Source organism: Xiphophorus maculatus, chromosome 18, assembly GCF_002775205.1.
Source record: "Xiphophorus maculatus strain JP 163 A chromosome 18, X_maculatus-5.0-male, whole genome shotgun sequence".
NCBI lineage: Eukaryota > Metazoa > Chordata > Actinopteri > Cyprinodontiformes > Poeciliidae > Xiphophorus > Xiphophorus maculatus.
The window spans coordinates 33147524-33163971 of record NC_036460.1 but is presented as its reverse complement, the minus strand read 5'-3'; the positions used below and the strand labels follow the sequence as shown (position 1 = coordinate 33163971).

Genomic DNA, 16448 nt, shown 5'->3' with positions numbered 1-16448 from the left:
TTTATTTTAGGACAATAGTTTTGGATTGCTTAAATAAGTTTTTAGCTGTTCCAGACAATTCTAATGTTTTTAGTTGGAATTTAGTTGTTTAGAAAGGTTAACTTTACAATAAAAAAAAAATGCATTTGCACATCAAACCTCGGCTTGACCCTGATCTGCCATGACAAAAACAAACTGATAACTGTCAATAAAAAGTGGTCACATAAACAACAGTTCTTAATACTGCCTCCTATTAAAAATCAATGATTCATGACAAGATGAAAAACCCAGAAGAGGGACGTAAAAGTGGAGCTCAGGTTTTATGAAAAGGATTTGCATTGAAGACGTATTACACTTTGTTTTCCATTGACTGGTCTGTATATCGCCTCACAATTTCCGTCTGCAGTGGGAAAACGAGTAGGTCGCTGTGCGACTCAGTTTCACTTCTTGGTACAGTTTGTTCCCAAACCATGTCCTGCCAATTAAGGCTTCTCACTTCTCTGCACTTCTACCCAAAACCTTCCTGAACAAAACCATTTAAATAAACTCCAAAGTGTATCTTAGGCTAATTAAATGATTGATCTGATGAGCTATACAGCATCTGAACTGCTGGTTTTCCGATCTTTTCTGATCAGTCAGGCTGGCAGGTTTCCCATTATTATTAGTATTTACTAATTGTGTGAACAATTTGAAGGGCTGGATATTTTAAATATACTAAATCCATATTTATTTAGCAATGCAAGTGGGTTCTACATCACTTGTGTTGCCTTTCAAGAAATAGAAGTGGTTTATTTTTCCCAAAAGTCAAGGTATTATTGTTTATGTCTTCACAAAGAGGACTTATTAAAAATAAAAATTCAGTTTGTATTCTGTTCTTTGACCGTTTCTGTTATATAGAAACAAAAAGTCTTTAAAACATAATAGTCAGAATACTTCTTTAAGAAGTCAGACATTTTATTCCCCCCCGAACTTTTCCATTTCTTAATCAACTCAAACCCTCACAGGTTGACAGAACTCATATGGGCCATTGACTGCTCAAATGTTTTATGGTAGAAGGTCTGTGCCTGAGATTGTAAGTGTGGAAAATTGTCTGGCTGCTCAGGCGGACTCTTAATTCCCATTCTCGGTCTTCACATAAAAAAAAACAATGTGTTTATTGCACTGTAGAAGCAGATTTTCAGACCAGTCTCAGATTCAGATGTGTTCAGAACTTAACCATTTCATCTGGATATTTTGCCTTAATATCCAACATCTGATCAGGTATACATGTAAAACTTCAGGTTCATTGGTTTACATTTTAAACCAGATGATAGGACTTGTTTGAACTAAACTAGAGATCCAAGACTGAGTGCACATTCAATTGAATCAGATTATGCTGTGATGCTTATAGTTGTTTTACAGACAATTGTGTGTTCATGAAATCTTATTAGGGCTGCACAATATATTGCCAAAAAGGTGTAATAATATCGGTCGGTGTAATATTCACATAGCAAAGGACTGTTAAGAGTGCAATAATTATTAGCTAATATATTCCAAGTGTTGTGAATTTGCAACTTCTGTGCTAATGTAATATTTAGTTGGGTGAATAGTTTCATGGGAGCAGAGGATCATACTTGACCTTAATAATGTTGCTCAAAAGCCTAAAGCTGACAAACTAATGGAAAGAAGAAAATAGACATATTAGCAATAGATATTGTCATCACGATACTTACTAGTATCATACAGCTCTAACAATAAGAATAACTCAAATTCAGGCAAAAACTATAAATGTAAGATTCACAAAAAGAGGTCAAGTCAGTTAATTGTCCACAAGATGTCAGATAAAATGCTATTGAAGTCATCCATTGAATATTTCTGTATTTTTTCAAATTTATTCTTTTTCTAAACCTATTTCCAGTATCATTTTAACCCTAAATCTGATCCATAATAAGAAAAACTATTGTAGGTGTTTTGTAAACTTTAAATGGATGCATTTAGATGAAAATGTCCCAGTACCATGGGACCAACAAAAAGTCGTAGCATCGGGCAGATGAAATGGGCATATTCCATATGTGAAACAGTATTTCATGTTTTCCGATGAGGCACCAGCTGCTGTGTTTTTTAAAAAAAAGGGATTTCAAACATGAGAACAATGTCAGGACCAGCTGTTATACTGAAACTGAGCAAACACAGGCTTTCACATTATCGTATTCATGTCTCTTTTAGTCTTCAGCTTCTTGTTAGTGAAAACATAAACCTACGTTGGCCCAGAAGGGTCAACAAAATGCATAGACCACAACCAAAGTTATTGTAGCAAGTTTTTTCTAACTTTTATTTTAGCATAAATTTCAAGGTGACTTTTGTTGTTACATTGTGGCTTTTGCTGAACTTTAGGTAGAAACCAGTAGTCAGCTTCTGGAAACAAGCTGCTCCTGCTCCACCAATAACCCAACCTGTCTAAAATTTCTTGGCAAAAGTCAAGTGAATTGGAACGCTTTTCTGACCTCCTCTATAATATTGTGTATTAGTTATATTACCAAAACTTTAGCAAAGTTAGATAAATGCATTTAATTTGATTATCACTCCAGCTACAGATAATCACTAATAGGTTAAAAGTCTATTTATAATATGGCTGCACAACATCACAGTAATATTGCGATATATATATATATAAGTTTACAGCAGAGACAGACAACATCAAATTGTATATTATTGTCAGGGTAAAGTATAATGGTGATAAGGATTAGTAATCTTGTTATAATAACCACAGCCTGTATGGTGGTTTTTGCTAACCCAGGAATCTGACTGATTGGGATGGCTGTGGTTTTTGTCATCTCTGAACTGAACATATTGTTTAATATGAAAAGTGTGCTTTCAAAGTGTCAAGAAATACTCCACATCAGTCAGGACTTTATAATATTAATATTATGTTGATTATAAAGTTGTTATGTATTGTCATGTTTTTGGAATAAATTTACCAGCCTGAAAGGGTCCATCACTAATACTGTCAAAAAGTGTAATCAGTGTGTTCTACTGGAACAAATTCTCTGTGCTCTGATTATGTCTGGTTCACATAGCAACATTTAAGGATAAGGATAATAAGTTTATCTGGTTCTACAGAGTTCACTCCCCCACATTCAGCTATCAGTTGGGAAATCTTGCAAAACCTCACAGGACCAAACGTGAGTTCAGTGTAAACAAACGTGGCCGATTGGGAAGAAGCTACAGCGATAGCTTGTGGATTATATTTAACAGAGAAAAAAAAACAATATAAAGATGTATTCAACGTCCACAGGACTTTCAAGTAGACATGGCAGATATTTAGTCTTTGTTGAATTTTCGATTCTCCTCTTGTGTTTCCATCATTTTTGTTTCTGATTGGCTAAACGTCACCTTCAACAAGTTGCGTTGTTTGTCTTCAGGGAACACCATACACACTGCAATATTGGGATAAGATGATCCAGCATATTGAATATTCCTGATTTAAACGTGAGCATTCCTGAATGGACCAGATCTGTTAAGATTCCACACACGGCAGGAAGAAGATCTCTTAACATTTCTGTAGTCTTAGCATGACGCTCAGGAGAAACGGGGGGTGATGGTGGTGGTAAGGGGAGAGAAATGTTCTGTCAGACTGTTGATTCCTGAAACAACATACAAAAAAAACTAGTGAAAGCATGCCTGAGGCTAGTGCCACCCCGCCAGACTGCGCACCGGGTAAAAAACTTTTGGGCTCCAAATGACTTTATTTGAGAAATATTTATTTTGGATGTAAAGACAATACAGTAATAATACTGTTTGGTTTTTAGAAATTAAAATAAGATATTGTCACATGGACGTCGCCATTTTGTTTACACTGTAATGCATTCTGTGTAAATGACATTCGTCTGCTAAGTCCTGATAGCATAACTGCCTACATCCAGGAAATTTTGCTATTAGGTTGACGATGGGGTCGATTACACTAGCTCTGTGCAATGTAAACAGTGATGAGTAACATCTTTAAGCCTTTTCAAATTGAACTGGAGCTCATTGAAATGGCAATGTAGAAATCACAAGTGATGAAGATGAGCAGGACAAATGGAGGAAGAGGACAGAGTAGGCTGAAGAAGCTGGTGCTTGCTGCTGCTGCCCTCAGCTTCATAAATGAAACAATGAATGACACGTAGCTCTGGTCGGACTGTGTGATCCGGTAAGTACTTCTGTAGCTCTGTGTCCAGTCCGGTCTTTCGTTAGGTAGCACCTGTTTGGAGTCCGATCTTCTGTCCAGTGTTAGCTCTGTGGTTTCACATTCAGTTCTGGTGGCAGTAAGTACTGAATGATAAACAATAACTCAGGTAAAGTTAGCCTTCCTGTGTTTACTCTGTAGATTCAAGTACAGAATGGACCAAAACGCATCATCAACCCAGCATGCATTGTGCAGGTGAAAAAGCAGCAACTTCCTTCGGTGAAAACTATAACGAAAGATATAAAATTTTAGAAGTAATTTTGAGTTTTTATGCATCACAAATAGAATTTTGTAGTTAATAGGAAAATGACAAAATATTTAGGCCAGCATGTTCAACTTACTGTGGATCCCTCTAAGACAGCAGGTTAGGGTTATCTTAAGAGCCATCCTGATTATCAGGTCATTCTTAAGATTGTCCGAAGAGGGAAAATCTTGCTGTGTGAACCAAGCATTAGAGACTAATTTTCATTAAAACTAACAGTCTCCTCTACTTTTACTGGTGGAACTTTCCAGATTGCATCTACTGTTTGTGCCGAGGTAAGAATGAGAAGGCAGCGAGATCACATGTTCTCTTGGTCCTTTCAGTGATTTCCTCGTGCCCGACTACCTGAGCCAGGTACAGGAGGAGGAGGAGGCACTGGGAGTTCCATATGAGCTGGAGGAGTCCCAACATCACCCAGTTTACCTGGGCAGCACCTCCAATGTCGCCGCCACCACCACTGCCTCGTCCTCTTCCTCGGTCCAAATGCCGGTCATCTCCCAAGTCTCCTCTTCCACACAGAACTGTGAAAGTTCCTCCGGCTTACTTTCGCCAGAGCCCCTGGACCCCCTGGAAGCCCCAACCTCCAATAAAACAGACGCCGATGAAACGGCAGTCATGACGGAGAACAAGATGAGTGACGGTGTCAGGGGCAGTTCCCCAGAGGAGTTTGGAGAGGAGCAGCCTAAGGAGGTGGCTTCCATTACCATAGAGTGATCCAAGTCTTCTTCCTGCCCCTGATGTTGTATTTTGCACTCAGGTTATATGGGAATATAAGTCAAAATGATCTGAAGACTGAAAGAACTCGGAGATCCACAATGCAGCCCTTATCATATGGAACAATGGAAACGCTACAGAGTTTTCAAAAGATGCTGTTGATTTGATGGCATCATTTTACATGCAAAAACCGCAGCACTTCTTCAGATTTCACACTAGTTCATTGGCTGGGGAATCCAGATCTCACAGCCTCCTTGCTCCCTGAAAGCCAGCAGTATTTGAGCAGTTTTAACAAGCCTGTTTTTTTCCCATATGACTTGAATGCAGCACTGTCTCAAGTCAGTGAAGTGTCAGCCACTTGGAGGTCTGTCAGTTCCAAGCCTTGCTCTACTTTTAGAAAGTGCCTGAGAGTTCACACTTTAGCAAAGTCACATAGGAGAAATGAAGTGACAAATCAAGTCTTTGCAAACTGAGCTAAAATAGTCCTTGATTTACATTTGTAATAGTAATGCTAGTTTGTATGGGCAAAAACTGTGTTACTCAATTGGTGCCGTTGCTATTGGCAAATATTTCATGTCAATATTAATCTCTCCTGCAATAGCTTGTACTGTACTTCTATATGAATGCTGTGTATGTTGAGTGTTGTTCTATGATGTGTAAGATGTGTGTGTATGTGCATTTCTATGACCAGTATGAACACAGTGCATTTCCTTTTTTAAATGTTTCATACTTGAACTGTACTGACAAAGTATTCCCTAAAGTTATCTGTGCAGTGGCAACACTTTCTTGACTGGCTCCACAGTTTGACTTGTCAGTGAACACTGTTGTGAAATCCAACTCTGGTTCTACTCAAAAGCAAAATTCTCTGTTTCCAGACCCCTTAAATCCAGGGTCAAAGAAAAGATGGACAGTTTAGGGTTACTTCATAAATAGGCATGGTGTTATGTGGGATTTTCATGGCATAAAAAAAATTCCTGATATTTACATGGGGAATTAGAACCAAATGTCTGGGATCTGCTCAAATTGGTTTTATTGTGAAGGAATGGCAACAACCCCTACGACTTTTCAAATAACAGAATATGGATTATTACAGCTATATTTTATCTATAACATTCATTCAGTGTCACAGTTTCATTTTGATCCATTGAAAACCATAGAAGCAGCACGATGAACATGTTAGCTAGCTTTTGCTAGCCTTTGTGGACTTATTGATCCCAGTAACTAGCTCATACCTATTTCCAGCTGCAGGTATGTATCACTAGTTCACCCTAAATATGTAATCACTTACTATTTTACTCCAACTGAAGCTCAGCCACTTTTTTTGTCACTGTTGTTTGCAGTTGCTTGATTATCAGTCGGTACATTGCTGATGTCCGAGATTGCAATGTACCAACATTATGCATAACAACAATGTTATGCATAATGTTGTTAGCATTGTTATGCTAACATAACATTGTTGTTATGTTAGCATAACAACAATGCTAACAAATGCATTATTATTGCATTGCATTTGAATAATGGTTCCTCTTAGGTAAAACATGACAGGTTTTTTTATTTGTTTATTTTACTTCCAGCAGAGACAAATATGTTTTCAGTAGTTCAATTTCACAGCTGCAAGTCTCTGTAGTGTTTGACGTTTTATATTTCTGCATTCATGGATTTTTTTTTCTCTCCAAAATGATCCACTTTCTGTGGGATGAGTTAGTTAGGGGTTTGGGGAAGTTTTAACAAGTTATCTATTTAGTCAAACTATAAGTACATGTAGTTTTGAGGCTGTTATTTTTGGTTTGGATCAGGCCTCAAAAATTAATTTTTCATAAGCTTAAACTGGTCCAATGTGAAAACATCAGAAATTACTTTATATGTTAATTTATAAGTTAGATTTGAAGATTTCTATGATCAGAAATTTCTTCAAATCATTGAAGACAGGTAACTAGCAAGACACAAGGATAAACTAATACACAATGATTGCATTTGTAAGAAAATGTTCATTCATGAGTGAGAAATGAATGTTGGTAGGGATAAAATGGCATCAATCAATCATTTTTGTCATTGCAGCTGGACCATCGTTAGGGTTTACTGTAAGCAAGTCCCAAGACTGAGAGAAATATTGTGGTGACATTGCTTTAGCAATAGAGAAGCACTGAGCAGATTTAAGAGCAGATTTAAGTCTTTCTTATTTGATTTGCAGTTTTTGTCAGATTTCAACCCTCCGAAACAGATTTTTCCTATTTGTTTTTTTTTTTTTGTAAGAACAGCATTTAGAATCTTGTTTTACTACAAGTCCTGCTGTAAACAGCCATGTTTTTAGTTTGTTTTACTTAGAAGAGCTGATTTCTCTGTGAGAGAGAGCTGTCACTGTTTAGCTGTTTTATTTTCAAACAAAGTGATTATTCATTTTAAAATGACTTTAGGATCTTATATTAGCAATTAGACTGGCTTGAGAAGTTAGAATTGTTAAAATAGAACGGACCCAACAGTGACTGAAATTGTAAAAAGGGTTCAAATATTTCTGAATTCAGTATGTTCCATATAATATAGTTAGGAGTGCCAAATTACAATATATAAATAAGTTATGAAATAATTATTTAAATCTGTCATTAATTTGATAAAACTGGAAATACATGCCTGTATAATTAAATATGGGATGAATTATATGGGCCTCAATTTAATTGTATTGAAGATATTTCTGCACTTTCCAGCAAAGATATTGACCTCACAGTTATATAGCTGGCATAGAAGAAGGTCTTAATTTGTTGCTTGAAGCAGCCAATCAGACGTCAGGGTCTCCAATGAATTCAAATGAAGTCTGTCTGTTTATTAGGATCCCATTGCTGTAACATGGCCAGTCTTTCTGGGGTCCACATGATAAAAAAAGTATTTATTACGAAAGCAGTTCTATACATTCAACATAATATTAGGAACACAGCATATTAATTAATAAATGTACAGTTATAACACTTTATGTAGTAAAAATAATTAAACAGGGCTATTTAAAAAGCTTTAGCATTTGTTACATTTATAACAGATGAAAGAAGTGAGTTCCATGTTTTCGTTCCTCTAACTGTCTTCTGTCCAGCATTCCTGTTGCTTCGTGGAAGAGAAACAACTTTTAAAAACATGCCTTGTATTAAAATTATGTAAAATTTGGTTAAACAAAAGTTAATTGTATAAAATTGGGCTGCACAGTGGTGCAGTTGGTAGCATTGTTGCCTTGCAGCAAGAAGGTCCTGGGTTCGAATCCCGGTCTTTCTGGATGGAGTTTGCATGTTCTCCCTGTGTATGCGTGAGTTCTCTCTAGGTACTCTGGCTTCCTCCCACAGTCCAAAAACATGACAGTCAGGTTAATTGGTCTCTCTAAATTCAATTTAGGTTTAGGATGATTGTACATGATTGTTTGTTTTGTCTGTTTCTGTGTTGCCCTGGTGACTTGTCCAGGGTATACTCCGTCTCTTGCTCACTGACCGCTGGAGATGTGCACCAGCATCCCTCCTAACCCCACTAGGGACAAGGTTGTAAGATAGTAGATGGATGGATATATAAAACAATTGGTATTTTATAAAAAGCATAAGACAGCAATGTCTACCTTATTTTTAAACAAGGGCCATTCTGATGCTTTTTGCATCCTGATATTTGTGTATTTCATCAAGAATAGTGCTGTACCCAATGTTACATGTTTTAACTTAAATTTTATATAACTGTTTATTATTTTATTTATTTTTCTTTTTAAATAAATTAATTAAATAATTATTTCATAGGTCACTCTCCATAGTTACTACTTCCTTTGTCTTTAGTGCAACCTGATAGCTCTTGGGTTTGGTGTGTTCACTGACCAGTGAAAGGTTGGAATTTTGAGTTTCTGACCCTGTGCATCTATTGTATTTATGGAGCAGCTGGTGCATGCTAATGTATGGGTGTGATTACTGAGTACATAAAGCCGGAGCTGGTTTCATGTTTTATAACAGCGTTCCGTTTGTGTTGCTGTCCTGCTCATGTGGGTAGCGGTTCCTGTGTCTGGAGGAGGGAATGACCCCCATGGTGATTCTTCATGAATGAAATGCTACTGACAGTGACTCTGTTTCTCGTTCTTGTTTTGAGATTAGTTCATTCAGTGCAGGACATAGGTGCTCACATACAGGGTTGATTGTAGAGGTTGGCTTCAATAGTGCTGTTATGGCCACGTCCTGAAACCAGTCAAAACTGGTGGTACCTTGTGCCATCCTCACAGTCACTTTTTTTGGTGTTTGTTTTAAATGTGCCATTTGCCCTTTATATCTGGGTAGAAATATTTTTTTTTTAAACGGGACCAAATGTTCTCTGTCTCACTGGGGATTTGCCATGGCAATCAGTTATTGCACATGATGGAAGAAAAAGATAATCATTCTAAGTAGTTCATGCTGTTCAGCATAGGGGTCCTGCTGTTGTGGCTCTTAAAACACTGTATGGTGTTGTGCATTTAAGAGGCTAGCCTTAGTAAATGGACCTATTTTCTCTAGTTGCACAATATCACAATGTAAAAAAAAATCTATCCTCCTTGTATGTCATGCTTTTCAGTTGTTGAGCTTTGTGTCTGTATTCTTATTCTAACATTTTTTGTTGTTGTTTTAAATGATGAAATGCTGCTGTTTGTTGAAACGCAAAAGTGCCCAAAATATTTTTGTGAACCGATGGCGTGCAATAAATGGATCGGTGTTGTTTCGATCTTTGTCTTTGGAAGTATATATATATGTATATATACAGTACAGACCAAACCAAACGTTTGGACACACCTTTTAATTCAATGAGTTTCCTTTATTTTCATGACTATTGACATTGTAGATTCACACTGAAGGCATCAAAACTATGAATAACACATGTGGAAATATGTACTAAACAAAAAAGTGTAAAACAACTGAAAATAGCCCTTATATTCTAGTTTCTTCAAAGTAGCAACCTTTTGCTGTGATTACTGCTTTGCACACACTCTGCATTTTCTTGATGAGCTTCAAGAGGTCGTCACCTGAAATGGTTTTCACTTCATAGGTGTGCCCTGTCAGGTTAATAAGTGGGATTTCTTGCCTTATAAATAGTCATGAAAATAAAGAAAACCCATTGAATTAGAAGGTGTGTCCAAACTTTTGGTCTGTACTGTATATATATATATATATATATAGTCCAAAGGAATGTAAGATTCTGTTTTGTTTCAATCAAATGTGACTGAAGGTGCGCCACACAAGCAGAAACCCCCTGATTTTTTTTGATCTGTGAAACAAGGAACACGGCTTTGTTGCTGAGCAACTGGTTCTTTTCAGCTCCGAAGCATTTTGTATTTTGAAAGTTTGCATGTTCATATTGTTCTGTGAAGTGACAGAGAGTATGTGTTGAGTTGGTAGCGAGGCCTTATGACTCTTCAGCCAGTGTAGCTCTGATATGGACAGCATGCCCTCTTTTATTCTGTACATTATCCCTTTTTATGTGCAATGTTTTGAAAATCTCTTGATTACATATAGGACATGCCTTCTCAGTGTACACTTGATGTGGTATACATGCTCCAGTCCATATGGTTTATTTAACAGTAGGAAAATTCAGTAAAAGCTCCACATGATGACATCTATTTTTGGTGACTTTTTTTGTATTCTAGTTGCTATTTTAAGGCATCTTTGGATATTCTTGTTAAATGTGAATGGGCCACTTTAGTCTTTGTACGTATGGGAGGACCTTGGTAGTCTTCTTTTTGTGACTGTCTGCAGTGTTAGTATATATATTAATATATAAATGTACAGTATATACACTCATACTATGTTGGATATTCTTTATGCAGTAGACTACTTGGTTTCAACCTGCTTTCTCACAGATGTTGTGTTTTGCGTCTTTGATACCGTATTTCAACAATGTTTTGGAGAACCTGTACACAGATGTTTCAGCTAATTCTAGACTGTATTAAGTGTTTTAACTGGATCATATTCCATAGTTGGCAGTGAGAAAATCCAGCAAAGGCACTCTTTATGGAAGAGTTTATGGTTGTTTCAAATTTTTGCTATTGTTCTGGCTTTGCAGTCTTGTTGTTCTTATAAAAAAGAGCTGTTTTTGTATATGTATAACATGTAAATAAAATGACCTGAGTCGGAATAAAAAATCTGTTTCCATGAAGATTTCTTTAGTCCTTAAGTGTTAAGTGTCTATTAATTATATGTATTAAATATGCCTAAGTTTTGTCACATGCTCAACCACAACCCTTAATATATTTATTGGGATTTTACGTAATAGATCCAACACCAAGTAATGTAGAACTGTGACGTGGAACAATAGGATCCATAACTTGATAATAAATAAATCCATTGACAGGTGTCTTTGCATCCTTAAAAAGTCTGAAATCCATGTACCCAAAATTAAGCCTTTAAAATGCCTTAAATTTCAAAATTGACCTTTAATATCTTAATCACAGGTCTTAAATTTTGTGTTGACATTGCTATTTAATCTGTACGTTCTATGTATTATTTTTTCTAGTGGCATTTTCTGTAAGGCAAAAGTTTGAGTCACCCTCATACTTATTGTGGCTTGAGGCGGTTGAAGCTACCGCTAACTCACTGCAAACATACCCTTGCTATTTAGTCAGCTAGCACTTTTGCAGCTATCATTGGTAAGTGCTAAGTCTGACCCACTGGCTGGAAGAAGTTGTGGACATGTAGGTCTTAAATTCCATTAATAATTGTCTTAATTTGACTTGGTGACTGTGACAGGCGTTCGCGGCCCTTAGTTGATTCTCTGTTGCACCAAATTTAATTCATTAAACAGTGCTGGTTCTGTTGGACCTCAGTGCAGCTTTTGACATTGTTGACCATGACATATTACTGAATCGACTGGAGAGTTGGGTCAGACTCTCCGGTCCAGTGCTTAACTGGTTTGAATCCTACATAAAGAACAGGGATTTCTTTGTTTCAATTGGAAACTTCTCATCAAAGAGGTCAAGGGTCACATGTGGGGTACCCCAAGGTTCAATCCTAGGACCCCTCTTGTTCAATATTTATATGCTCCCACTAGCTCAGGTTATAACAGAAAATAATATTAGCTACCATAACTATGCAGATGACACACAGCTCTACATTACGATGTCACCAGGTGACCTTTGATCCCATCCAAGTTTTGATTGTTGATTCTATATTGCATTGTGTTTCTGTGTTTGATATGATGTAAAGCACTTTGAAATGCCTTGCTGCTGAAATGTGCTATACAAATAAAATTTGATTGATTGATTGATTAAATTATTCATACTACTGGAAGATTTTGCAATACAATTTATTTAATTGAACGAAGAAGTTAGTTTCTAACAAAAAATTAGACTGGCACCGCTTAAAAGGATATAAACATACCTGTCAAGTTTTCCGTTTTGGCCCGGAAAATATTCTACCCCTCTGACCTGGCAGTGCTCCCATATCAACATTTTCCAATATAAGAGTAATTATGCCATGCCTCTCTCCCCCCTGACAGTAGTCAGTCCCTGCTGTACTGATTAAGAGTTGGTCAGAAGGAGGCGTTAAGATCTTATGTTCATGTAGTGTCATACAGACTGTGTTCAATAAAGTTGGATATAGAAAAATGGTACTCTGTGAGAGTCAACTGAATACATGGTACCAGGAGTGGTTGATGAAAAAAAGAATATCATAAAGTATGCTTCAAAAGAATTCCCTGCATATGGGAAAGATTGCAGAAAATAGAATCATTATGCTAAATGGTGCTATAGGAAGAAAGAGTGCATTCTGTGGAACAATTGAAGTCAGAAACATACAGGGTGGAAACAGTAACACTCAACACAAGTGACGTTGAGGATGAGTGAGTAGCAGATTTGCACATAAATGGAGTTACTGTCCCAATGACAATAAATACAGGTGCACAAGTATACTGTCAATGAAATATCAGTAAAAAGCCCACGGTGAAACCTAGGAAGCTATGGCTGAGAGCTTTCACCAACCAACCAATCCCTACCAAAGGAGAGTTTAAAACAACTCTTTCAGGAAAAGGACTCAGCACACTGTTTGTTCTGGTTGAAGAAGACAGACAAGCTGTTCTAGGACTGAAAGCAAGTGAAAGACTATGACTTGTTAAAAGTGTTCATGTCGTCGATAGCACCCTAGTGACACCTAGAGGCAACAAAGAGAAGTAGGACGACGAAAATCAAGGTTCACCAGCAGAGATCATGGCTGAGTTCAAGGATGTGTTTCACGGTGTAAGATGTCAACCAACCAAATATAAAATACAGCTGAAAGAAAATGCTGTGCCAGTCATCCATGCTGAAAGAAAAGTACCAGTAGTGCTGAAAGAAAGACTGAGAAAAGAACTTAAATCACTCACAGACAAAGGAACTGTGAGAAAATTTGAAGAACCTACAGACTGGTTCAATTCACTTGTTATTCCGCAAAAGAAAAATGGAGATTTAAGACTCTGCATTGGCCCAAAAGATCTAAACAAGTGGCTCAAGAGAGGGCACTACAAACTCCCAACCAATTCAGACATAACTAGTGCAATGGCAGGAGCAAAATTCTTTTCAAATTTGGATGTATCTTCCAGGTTTTACCAGATTAAACTGGATGAAGAAAGTGTGCATTTAATAGACCGTTTTTCAGACACTGTTTTCTTCGCATGCCCTTTGGTATTGCACCCGCACCCAAAGTCTTTCACAGAACTGTGAAACTGTTTGGTGGAATGGAAGGAGTTGGAGTGTTTCTGGATGATGTAGTTGTGTGGGAAACTACAGGGAAGGAGCATGATGAAAGATTGTAAAAAGTGATGGAAAAAGCACAAGAGTCTGGACTGAAGTTAAACGAACAGAAATGTCAGTTTTTAGTGCGTAAAATTACTTAGTTGGGGGCCAAACTGTCAGCTGTGGGAATCCAGCCAGACCCCGAAAAAGTAAGAGCAATAACTGATATGTCACCAGCAAAGGACAAAATCAGCCTCCAAAGAGCTCTAAGTTTAGTGAATTATGTGGGCAAGTTTATTCCAAACTTTTTAGCAAAAATAAAAGCACTGAGAAGCTTGTTGGAGAATAAAACCAAATGGAAGTGGGAACATTATCACAAAGCTGAGTGGGAAATGATGAAGAAGAGCCTGACAAAAGATCCAGAGTTAAAGTTTTATGACCCTTCTCTTCCAGTGAAGTGTCCACCAACACATTGAAAGATGGACTCAGAGCAGTCTTGCTTCAACAGCATAACTCAGCATGGATTCCATTTGCCTATGCTTCACGGACAATGACATAAGCTAAAAAAAATATATGCACAAATCGAGGAGACACTGGGAGCAGTGACTAGAAGTTTCATGAATACATCTATGAAAGAGATGTGGTGCTAGAGACACATCATAAACCATTGATTGCAATCTCAACTAAACCACTTGGAGATGCAACTCCATGAATACAAAGACTAATGCTACGGTTGCAAAAATACAGTTCACACCAGGAAAATATTTGGTTATGACTGATTCACTCAGCAGGGCATCACTGAACATCACTGGTCCAAATTCTACAAAACATGATATGCAAGTGCATGTGGACAGTATTCAAAAACATATGCCAGTGTCAGAAGAGAAATTGAGACAGATTACAGCAGTAACAAAAGAGGACAAAGAGCTTGAAGTAGTGTTGCACCCAGAGATGACAAATCTTATACATGAAGTACATTTTGGCATAGGAAAGTTCAAGAGGTGAACAAGAGATTTACTGTATTGGCCTAACATAAATAAAGATATTGAGTCACTGGTGCAACGCTGTGAAACATGTGAAACAGACACTGGTACTAACATCCTAGAGAGCCACTCATGTTTCACAGTAGACCAGCGAAACTGTGGAGTAAAGTGGGAACAGACTTGTCTGAACAGTCTAACCAGACTGTTCAGACATCCTGAACAAGTCTGGCAAGTGAACAAGTCTGTCACATTATCTATGACATAAATAATGTAAAATTTCTCAAACTTCCCAGAAGTGGCACTGTTGTCTGGTATAGCTGCAAAGCAAGTGATACAATGCACCAAAGGCATTTTTGCCAGGCATGGAATTCCAGCAACAGTGGTCTACAATTCATCAGCCAGGAATACAAAGACTTTGCAAAGAGGTATGGATTTGAAAACATCATTTCAAGTCCACTTTTTCCACAATCAAATTGCTTAGCTGAAAAAAGAGTTCAGATTGTAAAGAGACTACAGGAAAGCAGCTGAGGCTGGAGGTGACCCCTATTTCGGTTAACTCAACTACACAGCATCAACTCTGGAAGAAGGACTTTCACCAGCAGAACTCCTTTTGAATAGACAACTAAGAACCAGACTTCAATCACCAGAACACCTGTTGGAGAAAAACGATGCTTGTACAGAAAAGAGTAATGGACAAAAAACAAACATATGACAGATCAGCTAGACCTTTGTGTCAGTTGGAGAAAGAGGATGTGGTTTAGGTCAGATGTGATGGACAGTGGGGACCACTTGCTAAAATCATAACGGAGACAACCCCAAGATCTTTTGCGATACAGACTGAGTATGGAAATATACTGAGAAGGAACCATCGACATCTACTTAAAGTTCCACTCATGAAGATAGAGGAACCAGAGAACCACCACACTGATGGACTCAATGCAAGGAAATACTGAGCAAATATCAACAAGCATACAGAGAGCATGGTACAGGATAAAAACAACTTCTGTACCTCAGGGATAATGCACAGAAGACCAGCCACACAAACAAAGAAACCAAAGAGACTGATAGAAGAATGTTAAAGATGTTCCTTTGAATGCAGAGGATTAGTAGTTAAAAGATGCTAATATAGAGATTAAAGAAAGATGGGCTAAGCGTTACTTACCCATCGCTCCGATGGTAGTGGACAGACAAATATTACCCGCATTCTCAAGATAGGTATGAATATAAAGGGTACATTTTTATTCATAAAATGAACTGATTTAAACAATTTCTAAGTAATGTCTGAGAGCATATTGTGCAGGGTGTACTAAAATGTTTGAACCAATGAAGAGTTGAGTCTAAAAACCTATAAATAGGGGGGAAACCCAATAAAGACATGAAAGAGGACTTGAGGGGCATCACAAATGATCAGTTATTTATTCATCATGCTAGCATCATGCTGTGAAGATGCTTTTCTGCAGTCTGATCTGGGTGACAGAAGATAAGATGAGAGCAGTCAAATATTCAATTCAATCAGTTTTCTATAGCGCCAGTTCACAATAAATGTTTTGAGACACAAAATTATTATAAATTCAATCATACACGCTGTTACATTGATCCAAGTTATCAACAGTACAGTATGCGCAGTTA

General features: G+C 37.4%; 1 protein-coding gene across 3 annotated transcripts in view; it reads left to right on the top strand.

The window, feature by feature from the left end:
* zbtb44 (zinc finger and BTB domain containing 44) overlaps positions 1 to 8326 on the top strand; it is a 58520-nt gene extending 50194 nt beyond the window's left edge. For 2 of the 3 annotated variants that reach the window (XM_023352059.1, XM_023352058.1), the window contains exon 6: positions 4769 to 8326. In XM_023352059.1, coding sequence (XP_023207827.1) covers positions 4769 to 5159 — 391 coding nt within the window. In that variant the 3' untranslated portion in view covers positions 5160 to 8326. The remainder of the gene's footprint in view (positions 1 to 4768) is intronic. The other variant, XM_023352060.1, reaches the window with a different exon arrangement.
* The last annotated feature ends 8122 nt before the right edge of the window (positions 8327 to 16448 follow it).